Consider the following 18,760-nt stretch of genomic DNA (forward strand, 5'->3'; position numbering starts at 1 on the left):
AAAGACGTTATGTATGTACCAGGGCTGAAGAAGAATTTGATCATTGTGTTTGTATTGGAGGATAGAGGCTATGATGTTGTTTTCAGTAAGGGGAAAGCCTTTTTGAGACATGTAGCTACTGGGCAAGTGAAACATATTGGAGTTAGAGTGAAAAATATCTACAAACTTGAGGTGGAAGCTTGTGTTGCATTGAATAGTAACGTAGAAAATGTGCAGAGTCAAGATGTTGGAGAACTCTGGCACAGGCGCATGGGAAACTTACACCATGGGACCTTAAAAATCATGCAACAGATTACCACTGGTCTCTCGAAATGTACCCTTGACCAACATGATGTCTGCAAGGGATGCACATTGGGGAAGTATGTCAAATCCCCCTTCTAGGGCTGAGATAACAGAGCTGGAACAATCTTGGAGTGAGTCCACTTGATGTATGTAATTTTTGTTTATGGCTTTTTTAGAAAATGTTGGATTTTCTTCATGAGGAAAAAGGATGAAGTGTTTTCAAAATTTATTCTATTCAAAGCATTGGTTGAAAAGAATACTAGTCATAAATTGAAATCCCTAAGAAGTGACAATGGAGGAGAATTTTTTTCTAATGCCTTCAAGGAATTTTGTGCAAAGAAGGGTATTAGAAGAGAAATGATAGCACCCCATAACCCACAAAAAAATAGGGTGGCTGAAAGGAATAACACAAGCATAGTGGGAACAGCAAGAGCCATGTTGCATGTTCAAGGGTTTCCATTACATATATGGGAAGAAGCATGCAACACCGTAGTTTATTTGCAGAACAGGAGCCCTCACAAAATACTTGGCATGATCACACTCGAAGAAGATTTCTCTGGGAGAAAGCCAAATGTATCTCATTTTCAAATTTTTGGAGCTACTGTGTATTGTCATGTCTCCAAGGATAGCAAGAAGAAATTGGATCCTACAACTGAGATGGGAGTCTTTGTAGGATACACAAAGACTCCACATAACTATTAGGTATATTTTCCCTCACTCAGGGTGACAGTAGTGAGGAGAGATGTCAAATTTGATGAGGATAAGGCTATGAGATGCTCTCTAGAGCGAGAGTTGAGTATCCCACGGGAGGAGGTGCTTCTATTTCCTAAGGAGGAGCCTCATACAAAGCTTCAAGATGTTGTGAAGCAGCCACAAGTGGAGGAGTAGACAAGAGGCTGAGTGGAAGAACCCACTCAACCAGAATCTTTCAGAGAGGGGAGGAACAGAACCAGAGAGGATGACAAGTTGGTGCAGGATGCACGGTAGCATGTGGGAGCTCCTATATCCTTTCGCAAGAAGAGGAGGTCACTAGACAGATACACTAGATATATGGCTCTCATGACATAACTCATTGAGTCATAGCCTTCTTCATTTGAGGAAGAAGTTTCTCAACTAGTGTGGGTTGATTCCATGTTGGAGGAGTATGACTCCATCATGAAGAACATTGTATGGGAGGTGATGCCAAGACCAGAGAACACGTTAGTGGTTGATTCCAGATGGATTTACAAAATGACGCATGCAGCGAATGGCAGTATTGAGAAGTACAAGGCTAGATTTGTGGCCAAAGGCTTCTCTCAAGTAGAGGGAGTGGACTATGAGGAAACATTTTCCCCAGTGGCAAGATATTCCTCGATCAGAACCATTCTAGCATTAGCTGCACAGATGGGGTGGAAGATCCATTAGATGGATGTGAAGACCACCTTCCTCAATGGTGTTGTTGAGGAAGAAATTTACATAGAGCAGCCAGAGGGATTTGAGACTTATGACAGGGAGACACATGTGTGTAGACTCAGGAGAGCCCTGTATGGTCTCAAGCAGGCGCCCCGAGCATGGTACACTCGGATTGACACATATCTCAGTGGATTGGGCTTCACCAAAAGTGAAGTAAATGCCAATCTCTATCACATTGTGGTAGATGACAAGTTGTTTATCTTGGTATTGTATGTTGATGACTTCATACTTTCCTCCTTTGTAAGTCTAAAGCCTTAGTTCTTCATATCAAGCCTTGAAAGTAAGAGAAAAGCCCTAAAAGTCTCTAAAACTCTGGTTCCGCACTTTCTCTTAGTCTTACCTGCGGTCCCGCACCTAATGGTCATGTTCCCTGTGCACCTGACCGCTATGTATCTATGTTATGGGTGCGGACCCCTGTAAAAGTTAAAAAGGCGTGAGTTTATTCTAAAAACTCACTTTCAATCATTTCTAGAAGCTTCTGGAAGGAATCTTGAGGTGGCAAGTTCGCTCTCTTAAGGTTCATGCATCCCATACCTTAACGAGCTAACCCCTTGATGTGAGGAGATTATCCCTTTGAAGGAGGACTCTATCCCTTCATAGGTGGACCTTTAACCTCCTCCTCTGCACTATAAAATGAAGCATTGGGCTAGTTACTTGAGAGGTTGAAAGCTGAATATTTTTAAGGTGAAATGCTGTTGGAACTCAGTCTTCTTAGTTGAGTTTTTATGAGGAGAGATTACATACCTCAGATCTCATTTGGAGGAGTGCAAGGCTTGTCAAAGTAAAGGAAATTCATGTTTCGGACCCCAGGAAGAGCTTGTTCAACATTAAGGCTGAAAAGGTTGTAAGGTTCTTCTACTTCAAAGTTAATACAAATAAGTTTGTTTTTCTCAATAAGTTGTTCATTTATGGTTTATTTTATGGATTCCTTGATCACCATAAAAGACATGATTTATGATATTTGCTATGTAGGTGCTATTTGATGTTTGCTTGTTTGTGTTTACAGGTCTTTAAAGGATAACTCTTTCGAACGATCGAGGGATGACTACAACGAACAAGCGTTGGATCTAAGGTAGGATCGTAACACCTCTATAGTCTTTATTTGTAAATTGCATATGTCTAGAGAAAGATAGATTTCTTTGTCTGTTTGTTGCTAGATTATCTTATGATACTAGGGAGATCGGTCTTGTCCGCAAGAACAATTTATCCGGCCAACACAAGGGATGAGAAGTTGATCCACTCTTGCAAGGAGGACCTTGTAAGAGAATTTGAGATGAAGGACATGGGCTTGATGCATTACTTCCTTGGGCTCGAAGTATGGCAAGGTGATGGTGAGTTGTTTGTGAGTCAAGGGAAGTATTCCTCTGAAATACTACATAGATTTTATATGCAAGACTGCAAGCCTATGGACACACCTCTATGTGCAAACTGGAGGAAGGAGAATGCATCTTATAGAGAGGCACTAGATGCTACCATCTACAGGCATCTTGTGGGATCCTTGATGTATTTGGTGAATACAAGGCCCAACATATGCTATGCAATTAATCAGTTGATTCAAGCCATGGTGAAGCCTACCAAGCTTTGTTGGAAAGAAACAAAGAATGTGTTAAGATACCTCAGAGGCACAACAAAGTATGGGTTATGGTATAGGAGGACAGAGGGAGTGAAACTCCAAGGATTCAGTGATGTAGATTGGGTAGGGAGACCATCATAAAGGAAAAGTACTTCAGGTGTTATCTCCAGTGTTGGGTCTACAACTATTTCCAGGTGTAGCAAGAAATAAAGGTTTGTGGCACTTAACTCAACAGAGGTTGAATACATGGCTACAAATCAAGCAACATGTGAGGCCATATGGATGAGGGAAACACTTGTGGGTCTTTTCAATCAGGAGATGGATCTGACAATGATTTATTGTGACAATCAAAGTTGTATTAAACTCTTTGAGAGTCTAGTATTTAATGATAGGTCCAAGCACATTGATATCAAGTACAATCCCTTGTAGGATTGTGTGCAGAGAAGAATTATGATGCTAAGTACATTCCAACTAAGGAGTAGGATGAAGATATATTGATAAAGGAATTGTCAAGAGGCAAATTCGAATTCCACAAATGCAGGATAGGGGTGGTGCAAAATTCCTTTCTTGCTAAGAGGGAGTGTTAGAAATTGTAGCAAGAAAGGCTCAATTTGATTGTGCCTTAGTCAAACTGAGTAATTCAATTTTCCACATCAACAATATGACTTGGATGGCAATTAACTTGTGTTACATGGCCTTGTCTCCTAGTTAGATCAACTAATTCAAGTTTGCAGGCTTGGAGTAGAGTTGTGCATGTAGCGATCGCTAAAATTTAGCAATCTAGTTTAGTTACTTTCAATTGAACTCAGTTAACTGAGCTCAGGTCATTAATTGAGTCAGTTGAGTAGTAGAATTGTTTTTAAGTCACTAATCTCTCAATTAAACTAGTCAATCGGCTAAAAATAGCCCGAGCATGCATCGAATTTGAATTGCCTAGCTGGAGTGGAGGAAAAGGCACATTGTAATTATCAATTATATATTAGTTGAGGGTACATGCTTGGTAATTAAGCAGGTGATCAATTCCTTGGGAATTGCGCAAGGAAATAGTAGGAATTTGGAGGCTTGAATTGGCTAAGTGTTGGCCAGAGCAAGTCAGTCAACAAGAGAACAGGTTTACAGTGCAGGGTGTGCTTCAGAGTTGAAGCAAGCCATTGTAATAGTTTTTCATTCTCATCTTATTAATGAAAAGCAACAGAGGGGAAGTTGGGTTCCCCTATAAATCATTATGTTCTTCTGGTTTTGATGGTTGCATGTCATTGCATGTGTTTCTAAATTGTGATTCTCATTCTGCGTAATTGTAGAGGGAATTTGTAATCCCTTGTTTTCAGTTCAAATTCATCAGTAATAACAAATTTCTATTAATTTCTACATCCACAAACCTCCAAAATTAAAATTAAACTCATTGTAATGCTAACCCCTCAACCATTAACTTTTGTTAACAAGCGAAGCGCTGAGTAATATAAAATTTAATTTAAACAGAGAAGCATCATGTGTCTATAATCAAGGACTTCCACCTATATAAATTCAATATCCACCACATTCATAAGAATGCCAAACACTACCGCTGGAACCAACAATTAAATAAAAACTATATTGCAGGTTTAACATGATATGTTGATAGAAGTTGTCTTTAGTGTGACTTTTTGAATTTACTGTGCCAGAATCCAGTGGAAAAATTTGAGGTGAAATCTTGATCGGTGTTATTTAAATTGGTTTTTTCACTGTATATATGGATTCAGCACCCTGAAAATCCCTTAGGGCACTTCCATTGTGCAAGGGTTCCTATCAAACTTGTGATTTCAATAAATTCCTACTGGATTTTAGAGAAATTAGACCAGAAAAACCCACCTGAAAAGCTTCCAAAAAATCACACTAAAAACAATTCGTGTGTTGATATCGTATAGCAAGACCAACCAATATATCATTTACGACAAGTATTTTATACATTAATTATAATAATGAATATTTAAAAAGTTAATACTTAATTAACGATCTGACAAATATTAAATAGAGAGATGTTAAAGGTTGATGAGTGAAGGTCCAAGTGTGCTCAAACAAAGGTAAAGATTTTATATATATATAATTATGGAGACATGTTACAAAATTGCATTTTAATCAGTCAAATTTTAATGATAATGGAAAAAATAATATTTATATTATTATTTTATAAATAATAATAATAAAATAATTTTCTATATTTATAACAAATAAAAAAATAATTATAAAAATTTAATTTAATATTGAAAAAAGCAAAATCTCTTAAACTTATAAAATTCATTAAACTTATATTAAAATAATGCTATTCAAAATATGTACATTCCGAGAATTTCAAATTGGATGATAATGACAAACATGTAAACAAGTGAGTGGAACTATTATTATTTGTTTTGGAGATCCAATTTAATTATTCGGTTTTTTTTTTTAGTGTTTTTTAAGTATATTTTTTTATTTTTGTGTGAAATTTAATAGGGGTTTGTGAAAATTGTAGAATTATAAGTTTGTGTTGTATAGTGGAAGTGCTTAAATATTATTTTTTTAATGAATATATTTTAAAAATGTATATATAAAATGTAATTTTTATTATTTAATTTTGAATTAAATTATGTATTTTTTTCCTTGAAAAAAAAATAAAAAATCGTAAGTTTTTAGAAATTAAATTGAATTATGCTTTCAAAAATACAATTTAAACAACAAAAATTAAAATTCTATGATTGAATTTAAAAAAAAAAAAATAATAATAATAATGTTTAAACAATTAAATTACATTATTTAAAATGTCAATAACTAAAGCATTCAATAATTGCCTAAAATAAAATTCGAATATTTAAAATATTAATGATAAACCTATAATATAATATAATGTATAGGAATACAAACTCTAATTTTAATAATTAAAACTTTTAGGATGGGTAGAAAATACAAATGGTGGGTAGAAAATGGTGTGCTTGGAAATGGTGGAACCATAAAATCTTCAGAGATTCCAAGACTCCCTACTCAGCCATTTTGCAACGCATATGCACATGTTTTGACGCTGTCTCAGGCAAACAGGTCTTAATTCATCAGCCTTAGAAAGTTTTTTGCTCTGATTATATGACTTAAATGTCAAAGCATATGTACATCCTTAATCCATCTAGTACTTTATGCTCCTTTTTTTGTAACCATCATACTCTGAGATATATGCTATATGACATCCATTCTATATGATCCATCTCAACTTTGACTTGATAGCCACTCAAGTCCCCCTCATATGTTTCCAATTGCAGCTTTTTATATTGACTTAATATAATCTATATTGCTTTTTCTTCTGAAAAAAAAAAAAATAAATAAATAAATAATAATAATAATAAATAAAATAAAAAAATTTAAAATTTTTATCTTTGAATTGATCTAAAAAAATCAAATTTATATTAATCAAAATCTATTTATATTAAGTTTAGTCTAACTTATATGAAATAGCAAAATGTGATTTTTTTATTATTCAAAATATATTTTTTAAATGTATAAATAAATTTAACACCAGATTAAACAACTTAAACTTATCCAATTTATCATAAAACTACTATTTAATCTATAAATTAAACTACATCTTTATATTATCTATCAATAATTAATATTAAATATTTATTTTTATTATAAAAAATAAAAATAATTTACAATCCATACCAAAAATATATATATATTAGGTGGACGCAGGAAATAAATCGATAACCATTAACCAAAAAAACATCTCAGAAAACCCTTGCTCCATATATCCCCGACATGTTCACGCGATGTGCAACGAGAAAATTATCGTAGGCCTTTCAACTAGGGGAAAACCTAAAATCATTGACTTAGATGACTATCAATTAGGTTCATGTAAATTTATTTGTTAGATGACAAATTAACTAAATTCATATAAATTAATTTGTTCCTTTCATATATGTTATGCCCTTTCTTATGGATAATGGTGCATGTTTCCGTGACAAAGAAGTTAGGTTTTGATGGATATTCTGTTAGGTTTATTTATGGAGTTTATAATTTATAATTTGAATTTTTTAGTTAGAGTAAAGGAGTTTATTTATGGAGTTTGTAATTTATAATTTGAATTTTTTAGTTAGAGTAAAGGAAAATGCACATTGTAATTATCAATTGTATATTAATTGAGGGTGTAGGTTTGGTATTTTTTCAGAACGAAAAAAGCTTAAATATATCATATTGAGATAATATAAAGGTCAGATTTTACATAATACAGCTAACAAGAGCTGATAGATCTTGATCTTTGACACAGAACTGAAATCAAAAGTTGAGCAGATTAAAAACGATTCCCCCACGAGGGGAGGAATGCGTCAAGGCTGAAACATAATCATCAAACATATACAAATATCATAGAAGTATGCATCATGAACCATAAGCCGAATTTTATATGAGAAACATCTGTATATGCTTCACAGGCCATAAGCATATAAATATGATTCTAGATCACATGGATTCTGAGCAGCCATTATCCTCTACCTGTCAAAAAGATAAAACAGCAAAACAGATGATAGAGAAAAACCAGAGAAAAAACATCATAGATGGGATCATAATCCAGGAATAGAGAAATCATGGATGATGCAGGAATTCTCACCATCTTTAATCTTCAAAGACCATGTACCTGCATCAAGAAGCAGACCCTGTTTTGACAGGCAATCCGCTTGCTGATTTTGAGAGCGACAGATGTGTTGAATGGATTTGTCTTTTATGAGACCCCAAAAATACATAATCCGGTCCATCCAGCCAGCAAGGTGAGGGCTTCTGATGAGGCATGACCCCAGAACATGATCAATGACAGATTTTGAGTCACCAAGTGATCAATTTTTTTGGGAATTGGGTAAGGAAATAGGGAATTCCCCTATTATTTAGAAGATCAATTTCTCCTTAATTGTGTAAGGAAATACGAGGAAGTTGGATGCATGAATTGACTAGTGTTGGCAAAACAGGTCACTCAAGGTGTGCTTCAGAGTTGAAGCAAGTCATTGTAATAGTTTATCATTCTCATTTTATTAATGAAAAACAATGGAAAGGTTTTTTCCAGTTGGGTTCCCCTATAAATTATTATGTTCTTGTTGTTTTGATAATTGCATGCCATTACATGTGTTTCTAGATTATGATTTTCATTCCGCATAATTGTAAAAAAAAATTGCAATCTTTTATTTTCAATTCAAATTCATCAATAATAACTAATTTCTATTAATTTCTAAATCTACTACCCTCCAAACTTAAAACTAAACTTGTTGTAATGTTAACCAATCAACCATTAACTTTGGTTAACCAGTAAAGCGCCGAGTAATACAAACTTTTTTTTCAGAGGAAAAAAACCAGCATGGATTTATATTAAGAAAATATAAAGATCTGTAATACATAACAATTTTTTGGGGGCAATGAGATGCCCAGAAACAGATACTATATATAGGGACAGATTTTCCCAGTTCATCAAAATCTAAAACAGAAACATAACCATATCTACTTATCCGATTTGATACAAAAACATTTTGCCGCAGAAGTAACAAAAACAACTAAGGATTGCATGATAATACACATTCATATAGAAACAGAAGCTCAGTGAGCTCGCGGCCTTGCCATGGATAAGAGTCACATTCCATTGATACTGAAATCCTGAATGAGGAAGGAGATACCATCATGCATGACTGATAATGAGCACAGACCTGGCGGCATGCGAAGACCATCCTTTGAGAGGATATCAGCCTGGGCGTTCCTGGAACGGGGAATATGCTGAAACGAAATCTGGTTTATTGAGTTCCGAAAGAACTTGATACGGCTTAACCATCCAAGGAGGTGTGGACAGTTTATGAGGCCCAGGCCATTTACATGATCAATGAGCGATTTCGAGTCTCCGAAGATTGAAATAGACTGGATGCCTAAGAAGACACAAAAGGCGAGCAACCCTGTGAGAGCCCTAGCCTCCGCCAGAGAGTTTGAGCCAAAACCACCATGCCAAGATATTGAATAGTGAAGGCTGTCACTTATAACGACGAAGACCCCGCAACCACAGCTATGGTTGCGCTCAGCTCCATCAAAGAACGCAGCAGGAGTCTGAAAGGAAAAGATATCCAGCTTCTTTTTGCAGACTTTTTTTGACTGTGTATCGCCCTGATGAAAAGAGTCATGGCATGCCATAATACGCTGAAGAATTGAATTAAGAGGCTCCTTTGATTCTTGAAATATTTGTGCGTTTCTCCATTTCCACAAGAACCAACAGGCAATGATAAACAAAGATCTCCAGGATAGACATTGCCCGCTCCACCACTTAAAACCATCCTGTACAGAAGGAAAGATAAGGTAAGGAAAACCAAAAGCTAAAGATAGATCATACCAGATATGGAGAGACAAGGCACATTGGAAAAACATATGCAGGTTTGATTCTTCTGCATTGTGGCACATGGCACATCTACTTGGGCCCTGCCAGTTTTTCCTTTGAAGGACCTCCCAAGTAAGATTCTTGTTCCCAAAAACCAACCAAGAAAATATAATCATTTTAAGAGGACATGCAGCCTCCTAGAGGCAAGGAGGGAAAAGCAGACCAAGACTTCGAGCACATGTAAAAAAGAGAAACATCATGTGCCTATAATCAAGGACTTCCACCTATATAAATCCAATATTTGCCACATTCATAAGACTGCCAAACACTACCGTTGGAACCAACCATTAAATAAAAACTATATTGTATGTTTAACCTGATATGTTGATATCGTATAGTTGGACCAACCAGTATATCATTGATGACAAGTATTTAATTAATGATTGGACATAAATCATAATAATAAAATTATAGAAATTTAATTTAATATTGAAAAAAGTAAAGTTTCTATAAATTTATAAAAAACATTAAAGTTTGAGTGGGCTTAATGGTTAAGAGCATGTGTTTCTTTTTAGGAGGTCACACGTTCAAAATGAGAGAGGTAGAGTATGTATGCCTTCCTAAACTTAGTAGTCAAATCGTTGTGTCCTTTGTCCATTGTCCCACAAACAAGGGGGTCACATACACCAATTTGGTCTCACTGACTGTAAAATTGGATAATAATAATAATAAAAAAATGTTATTCGGATAATAATAATAATAATAATAAAATGTTATTTAAAAGAGTTTCAAAATGGATGATAATGGCAAAAAAACAAGGGGGTCTCATACACCAATTTGGTGTCTATGACTTTAAAATTGGATAATAATAATAAAAATAAAATGTTATTCAAAAGAATAATAATAATAATAAGAAAATGTTATTCAAAAGAATTTCAAATTGGATGATAATGGCAAACATGTAAACAAGTGAGTGGAACTAGGATTATTTGTTTACGCATTTTTTTCCTCAAAAAGAAAAAGAAAAGACAAATCTAAATACTCTAGTAATTTTTTAGGGTGTCGAATTGATTTATGCATTCAAAAATACAATTTAAACAACAACAAAAATTCAAATTTTTAAAATTAATGGTTAAGAGCATGTTCAAAATGAGGGGTAGAGTAGGTATGCCTTCGTATACTTAGCACTCAAATCAATGCGCGGAGGTAGGTGCCTTGTCCCACAAACAAGGGGTTCTCATACACCAATGTGGTTTTTGGCTTGGTCGTAACTTTAAAATTGGATAATAATAATAATATAATGTATAGAAATACAAACTCTAATTTTAATAAACAAAACTTTTAGGATGGGTAGAAAATACAAAACTAAAAACTCTAACCTTGAATTGACCCAAAAAAAATCAAATTTATATATTAATCAAAATTTATTTATATTACGTGTAGTCTAACTTATAGACGAAATAACAAGAATGTGATTTTTTGTTATTTAAAATATATTTTAGAATGCATAAATGGATTCAACGCCATGAAAAACCCTTGGGACACTAAGATTAAACAACTTAAACTCAAATTTTTAAATTTTTTTTATTAAAATTATCATGAAAAAAATTATTTCATTTATAAATTAAATTACACTTTTATATTATCTATCAATAATTAATATTTAAATATTTATTTTTGTTATAAAAAATAAAAATAAAAATAAAATTAATTTATATCAAACTAAACCAACCAAAAGAAAGAGAAAAAAAAAAAAAAAAAAAACAAACCAACCACTTGGATGTTCATGTGAAATGCGAAAATTATTGTGGGTCTTTCAACAAGGAGAAACCTAAAATCATTGACCTAGATGACTATCAATTATAAATTTATTTGTTAGATGACAATTAACTAAATTCAGATAAATTAATGTGTTCCCTTCATATATGTTAAAGAAGTTATGCTTTGACGAATATTCTGGTTAGGTTTATGAAATATTAAAGAGATGCCCACTTATTCACGGAGTTTATTAATGTACCAAAAGCATTCCAATTTGTGTACACTATTAACTAATATGTAAGCCAATGTGAGACTCTTTTTCAATTTGATCTAAATTTCATGTAATGATTATACATATTTTTTTTTCAAAACCCTTGGCTACGTAAGTGGCGTAGCCCCATACTATATTCATATCAAATAGGTATATACGTAACTAATTGCTGGTTCTTTGATTTGGGGTTTCTAAATATAAATGCTTTTGTCTCATCTAACCTTTTTAAATGCTTGAATTTTATTTTAACCAAGAAGATTATGGAAGTTTTATTTGCGTTTGTTTCGAGGAGTTTGACTCCATGAATTAAACAAATATTTTTCATATTCAAAATGGTGTAAGGGTGATCCATAAATTCAATTTCATGTGACAATGGGGTTAGATATTAAATAATTGCAAAAAGACAACACAATTCTGATTTTGTCTTCCTTTAAATAACGAATTTTTTTCTTTTTAATTTATGTAACTTCATAATTATTATTGAAATAAATAAATAAAATTGGGTTTGGAAAAAAATAATAAATAATTATTAGGAAATTAAAAGTTTTCGAATTAGACATAAATTAAAAAATATTAGCCGAGATTCGAATTTGGATTTGGGAAAAAATAATAACTAATTATTTGGAAAATTTGAAGTTTTTGAATTAAATATAAATAAATAAAAAAATACTACTCAGTAACTAACGGTAGAACCTGGGTCGTTAGACTCCCTAACCTTCCGGCGCACTTATGGAGTTTTGTTGTATTTGAAGCCATCGGCAACTCCTTAGGCCGTTACATTGAAACAGATCAGTCAAGAGGGCTACAAGGAATGTACACCTATGCCAGAATTTGCGCAGAAATAGACATAAGCAAGGGACTTCCTGATCAGATTAATCTCAAAGTAGGTGATTTCCATTGGTCTCAACCTCTGGATTATGAGAATACAGCATTCCGGTGCCGCTATTGCCATCTCACAGGGCACCTTCAAAGTTCGTGTCCATCAATGCCATTCAAAAAAAAGAAAGCCAAATCCAAACCAAAAGATAAAAGCTGGACACCTCAAGATCCCCCCTCATTTGAAGACTTCTTTGCTTCCAGCTCGGATGAAGAGGACGTGGAGGAAGATGTGGCAGTCGTAGAAGAAATGACAGAACAGGTATCTCCCGCTGGGCGGCACGCGGAAGCAACAGTCACTCCCACCGCTCAGAAACGATCTCATGAGTCGTCTCATTCGGATTCAGACAAGGAGCTTTCGCCTCCAGCCCAAAACAGTCTTCAAATTGTTCTCAATCAACCTGGCCCAAGTGGATGGGTCAAAGTTGGCAAGAAGAAAGGGAAAAAAAGTCGACCAAGTGTTCCCACACTCGGTGGGTAGTTCCTTTGGCTTGGTTCGGACTCCCTTCTTCTAGTTATGTTGGTTTAGCTCTGCTTTAGTTTCTTCTTCTCTTGGGAGCCGAGGTGGTTTTTGTAACCTTTCCGGCTGCCCTTTCAGTTTTGGGGTCTGCCGCCCTGCGTGGTGGGCAGCCTTCTCTTTTCAGGCCCAGGAAGGCCAGTTTGACTTTGTTTTTGAGTGTTGGAAGTTTTAGGGCCTCAGCGTTGTTTCCCCTTCGGGGAAGTCTGAGGTCCCAAAGGTTTGTACTTGTAGAAGTTTGTATATAATAGAAATACCGCAGCTTACAAAAAAAAAAACGGTAGAACCTGGGTCTCCCTTCGTAAACGATTTGCCGATTTGCGGGGGACAGGATCGCCCACTAACAAAAACAAAAATAATGGCGAAAGTTTGACCCCGTGATCATAAATGGATTACCAATCGCTAAAAGGTTGTCATTTGTCGTTAGCTTCACGCCTCATGGCTCAGCAGTAAGAGTTTGATTTTATAAATAAATCATAAGTTAAATAAATCAATAAGTTTTCATATTATTTTAATTAGTTTAAAGTTAGATGCAAGGATTTTTTTATGATATTGTTGTCAGTTGTTTTGATACAGATTTGATTTTTTTCAATTTTGACGTCAGGGTTATAATCAAGTTCAACAATTTATTATTAAATAAATGTATAAAAATATTCTGAAATATATTTTAAAATAAATCAAAAAATAATTTAAAAAATTAATAAAAAATAAATAAATTATACAGTAGTAAATTAATAATTAAAATACAAATCAATTTAAATTGAGTGGTAAACACACTACATAGGGGAGGTATAATAATAAGGTTATAAATATATTATCATTTTTAATATAAAAATATAATTATAAATAAAAAAATAAAATATATATAATATAGTTTTTTTAATGTTTTTTTAAATGTGTTTTTTGTTTTGTTGTTTTTTTTGTTTTTTTTTTCGTGGAAAAAATCATAATTTCTATTAAAATTGAAAATTACATTTTGTAGATGCCATAGCATATGTATATGTGAGGCAATATAGCCTGACAAGAAGTGGATAAGCAAAGGAACAAAAAACTAAGAACATGTGTTCCACGCAGGGAGCACTGAGATGTCAATATGGGGGAAAGTCAAGTTTTCCTCCCCTTTTTCTTCTCAACCTTACGCCAATCTCCTTGGGACGGTATCGTGGGAACAAGTTGAAGTGGATTTTCAACACCTGATCGAGGGTTTTCCCTGTCAGAATGAGAGGTGTCTGATACATGCTGCCTTTTGGTTTCGCTAATTTCCATTATTTCTGATGTCTTTTCCAGTTGTGACTCCATAGGTTCTTGTGGAGATGTCTTCTGAGTTTCTGCTTGATTGTTCTCATTTGCGATGGGGTCTTCCTCCTCATATTCTCCCTCCTCTTCAGGATCTGGTGGGGGAAAATTCCAACCCTTTTGGTGTTTTCTGGTTTTCTTCTTCCTTCGGCTATCTTTTTTATATTCTGGGCATGCGTTTTGCAGGTCCTGTTTGCCTACATGTTCTACATCTGAATGTTGTGTTTTCATAGTCTAATATCTGTGTCCAACTTCTATCTTTATGCTTCAGCTGTATGTAGTCCGGTAAGCCCTTACTGAGGTCAACTTCCACACAGATGCGTGCGGATGTAAAAATTCTCTCTTCCATTCTTTGTGTGTCCATTTTAATATATCTGCCTAGACATGCAAGAACCTTTTGGTCCCAGAATTGTATAGGGAGATTATGTAGATGTACCCATACTGGCATCCTGGAAAAAATCATGGTGTTGGCATCAAACTTCGCAAACCATGGAGTGATAAAGAGGCCCAAAGATCCCCAAAACCAAGGTCCCTCCTGTATCACTATGTCTCTTATCTCTGTTGTTTGAAATTTGACTATAAAAAACCCTTTGGAGCAAAGATGTATCTCACAATTTAGAGTCCATTTTGTGCAGATCCAATGAAATAGTTCAAAGGGTTTTGGCCAAAATCCATTGAAACGACAAATGATGGCTTGCATTTCATAGTCATTACATACCTCATCTGTTTCTGATATATCTATTTTTAGTTATGGTGTATAATTCAGTTGCTCCACTATGTATGGACTGGGTACTGTTCCGACCTGCTTTGGAGCTGCTGTAGGAGATTTTCCCCCTTGTAATATGTTCTTAAAAGATATTCCTTCATTCTTGTGCTGCTGATGTGGCTCTGGATTGTGTTTTGTTTTTGTGCTTGACCCACTGCCTCCTTCTGTTTGTTTAGTTGAGCTGCTTGTTGTTGCACCTCCTCGTAATCTCAGATTGAGTGTTATGGTAGATTCTAGCATGATGTTGTATTCCTTAATAGATCTGTAATCCTGTAGTGCTCTACCCCCAAATAGCAAATGTTGTTGTCCTTTCGGGTAACTGATATGATAGGCAATGTTATTCTTCAGATTTATAACACTGTCTATTACCTAAACCCAAATCAAGGTTGTTTTCCCCGAGGGAGTTTTAATGAAAATTTGGAAACTTTGACCTGCCGAAACCAGCACTAGCATTCAGGAACCGGGGTCTGATCTAAGAGTCTTCCCCCATCGCATATGCGTCTTCAGCTTCGTCTGCCCCTGTGGCCTCGCAGAGGGCGGGTATGACATTCACAGCCGAAATCCTCTGCAACAAGAAAGCTTTCACGACCGGCTTCGAGGGCTCGTTGGACCAGAGATTCATGATGATGATTCGGTCTTCCGGTACCCAGTGGGCATCTCCATCTGTTGCCCAGGACATCCTATTCCATAACGCTAGATCTTCGCTGTTCATCTTACCTTTCAGGCCTTCTTCTGCATTTTGTGGCTGTAAGTCAGAACAGGATATTGTCCCGACGCTTGTTTGCCCCCAGATCTGAACTTTCGGTAGCCTGTTCGACCTTCTGAGCATCTGATCTGTTAGATCGTTTACAGATCTGAGGATATTTGCACCTTCCTTGGCGTGAAAGGTGGACCTGGATCCATACAATACCCATACAAGTACAACAAGACCATACTCAGGTTTATGTATAAAAAATATTAGGAGTATGTTGTTCCTTACCTCTGGATCTATAGCGTATATGTTGTTAGATCTAGTGCTATATACACCATAGATCCCATAACCATATGCCTGTAGTGACGCGGAATCGATGGTTGCAGATACCCTCCCTGTTTCTTTCGTGTGTGCTTCATTGTTGTTGCCATTGAAGCATCCGCTGAGAGCCAAATTTGTCTAGTCAATGGCGGATTTGTGAAGTAGGAAATCAATCTGCAGGGCAGCGGCGGCGATCCTATGTGTTGTGGTGTTCAGAACAAGATCGGTGGCTCTGTCTGCCGCTCCACGATCCAGAGCATCCCCGAAACCCATAGATCTCTCATCTTCCGCATTGTGATAACGAGAAGCCAACCACACAGACACTTCCTTCTCTTTTCCACTAATCTGCTTCAGCTTCGCAACTAGGGCTTGAAGCTTATAGATTCGGTCGATTCCGGTTGCGAATGGAATAGCTGCAGGTGCAGCGGCCATTTTCCGATTTGGCTCTTCCCTCCCTCTCAATTCAAAAAGATGACAACAATTTTTTTAATGTTATATATTCATAAATATTAAAATTTTAAATTTATATGAATATCACAATTAGTTAGAAATTTATGAATAAAATATTAGATATATATATATATTTACTCAAGAATTTATGAATAATTTTTTACTTAGAAATTTATGAATAATTTTTTAGTTAGAAATTGATGATGATGATGGTGATGATGATGGCGATGATGATGGTGTTGGTGATGGTGGTGATGATGATGATGATGATGATGACAGCGATGACGATAATGACGAATACAAGGACGAGGAAGACGACGACGGCGGCAGCGGCGATGGTGACGACGACGAATCCGGCTAGTTTTTTGCGTCTATTGCCTACGTGTGGAGGTGTGGGGTGCGGGTAAGGGATATTTGGTGTGGGGTGATTGTCTGTCACCAATCAACTGCAGCACCATCAACGACTTCGAATCAGGCTAGTTTTTTGTGTTTATTTCCTCCTAGTTTTTCGGAGTGCGAGTAAGTGATATTCGGTGTGGGGTGATTGTCTGTTGGGTATTGAGGAGGCATCTGAAGGTATGCAGGTCAATATTTGCTTGTTGAGATGGATGAAGAACTAGTAGATTACTTCGTTGGCCCTTATGACTCTATGTCGATCTAGACAGAGTCCCACCTCAGCACATCGATATGGGTTCACTCGGAGCAGATGGGATACCGGCTTCACAGGTCGTCGAATCTAGCGTTTCACCAAAGGTCACGACCAAGGTCATAATTCCCAATGTTACAATTCCTGAAGAATTTTGAAGAATGAGATCATTGTTTTTGAGGTCATAGTTCCCAAGGATGAGGCCACAATTCTCGAGGTTGAGCTCATAGTTCCCAACGCGAGATCTCTAGAGGCCCAAGTCACAGTTCCTAACATCATAGTTCCTAAGGCCAAGTTCACAGTTCTAGAGTCTAAGGTCATAGTTCCCAAGGTCATAGTTCTCAAGGTCAAATTTCTCGAGGCTATAGTTCTTGAGGTAACAGTTCCTAAGGTCACAGTTATTGACATCACACTTCTTGAGTTCCTGAGGCCACCCGAGGTCATAGTTTCAAAGGATGAGGTCACAATTCCTAAAGTTGAGGTCATAGTTCTCGACATCATAGTTCCCAATGTCAGAGTGCCTAAGTTCCCAAGGTCATAATTCTTGAGGTGATGGTCAAAAGTTCTAGACGTCACATTTCTCAAAGCTAAGGTCATAGTTCTTAATGTCACAATTCCTGAGGCCAAGGTCACATTTTTCAATTTCACAGTTCCCCATGTCATAGTGTCACAATTCCCAAGGTTGAAGTCATAGTTCACAAGGTCACACTTCCTAAGGATGAGGTCACATTTATTGAGGCTATGATCATAGTTCCTAAGGTTAAGGTCATAGTTCTCAAAGTCACAATTCCCAAGGCTAAGGTCGTAGATCTCAAAGTCACAATTCCAGAGGTCATAGTTCCCAAGGCTAAGGTCACAATTCCCAGTGTCATAGTTCCCAAGGCTAAGGTCAAAATTCACGAGGCTAAATTCATAGTTCTAAAGGCCACAATTCTAGAGGCCAACATCACAATTCTTGACATTGAAGTAATAATTAATGAGGTCAATATGGAATGATGGGGTTTTATGAAGGGATATCTCACTGAACCTATCCTTTTTTTTTAACAAGAACTATTGATTTTTATTTGGAGAAAAAGGTTGGGTCGGAGCCTAACAACCACTATTGCATAGTGCATCAATAAACTGATTTTAGGCGGATCAACATCAACAGAATCCGGCTAGATCCATTGACCATTCGAAGAAAAACCAGCTTAAACACTAGACTACGACGTAAATACAAAGATTTCCTTGGACAATGCGGAGAAGCATAAAAAAAGAGACAGCTTATATTACACTTTTGGTTCTCTCTGATAGGATAAGGCAAGGCCTGATTGAGCCTATAAACGGATCTTGCAACACTCTGAATCCTCTGTTTATGGCAAATTTGTTGAGTCGCTTCTTTATCACATTGCTTGTGTGTTGAATGCGTGACTATAGGTCACGTTGAGAGTGACAAGCACGCTGAGAGGTTCTATATATGATGCTGGAGCAGAGATGTGTCAAGGCAGTGTGTTCATCAATGTTCAGGTGTAGGTCAACTGAGTG

The 18,760-nt window shown here is 35.9% G+C and overlaps 1 protein-coding gene across 1 annotated transcript; it reads right to left on the reverse strand.

The window, feature by feature from the left end:
• Positions 1–8,917: 8,917 nt before the first annotated feature.
• On the reverse strand, positions 8,918–9,463 carry LOC149152864 (uncharacterized). Its single transcript, XM_089443623.1, has one exon. The coding sequence runs from the start codon at positions 9,461–9,463 to the stop codon at positions 8,918–8,920; it is 546 nt and encodes a 181-aa protein (XP_089299749.1).
• Between the last annotated feature and the right edge of the window lie 9,297 nt (positions 9,464–18,760).

Source organism: Pinus tabuliformis, chromosome 9 (assembly GCF_031772625.1).
Source record: "Pinus tabuliformis cultivar Carrire ecotype Pingquan chromosome 9, CPIR1, whole genome shotgun sequence".
Classification (NCBI taxonomy): domain Eukaryota; kingdom Viridiplantae; phylum Streptophyta; class Pinopsida; order Pinales; family Pinaceae; genus Pinus; species Pinus tabuliformis.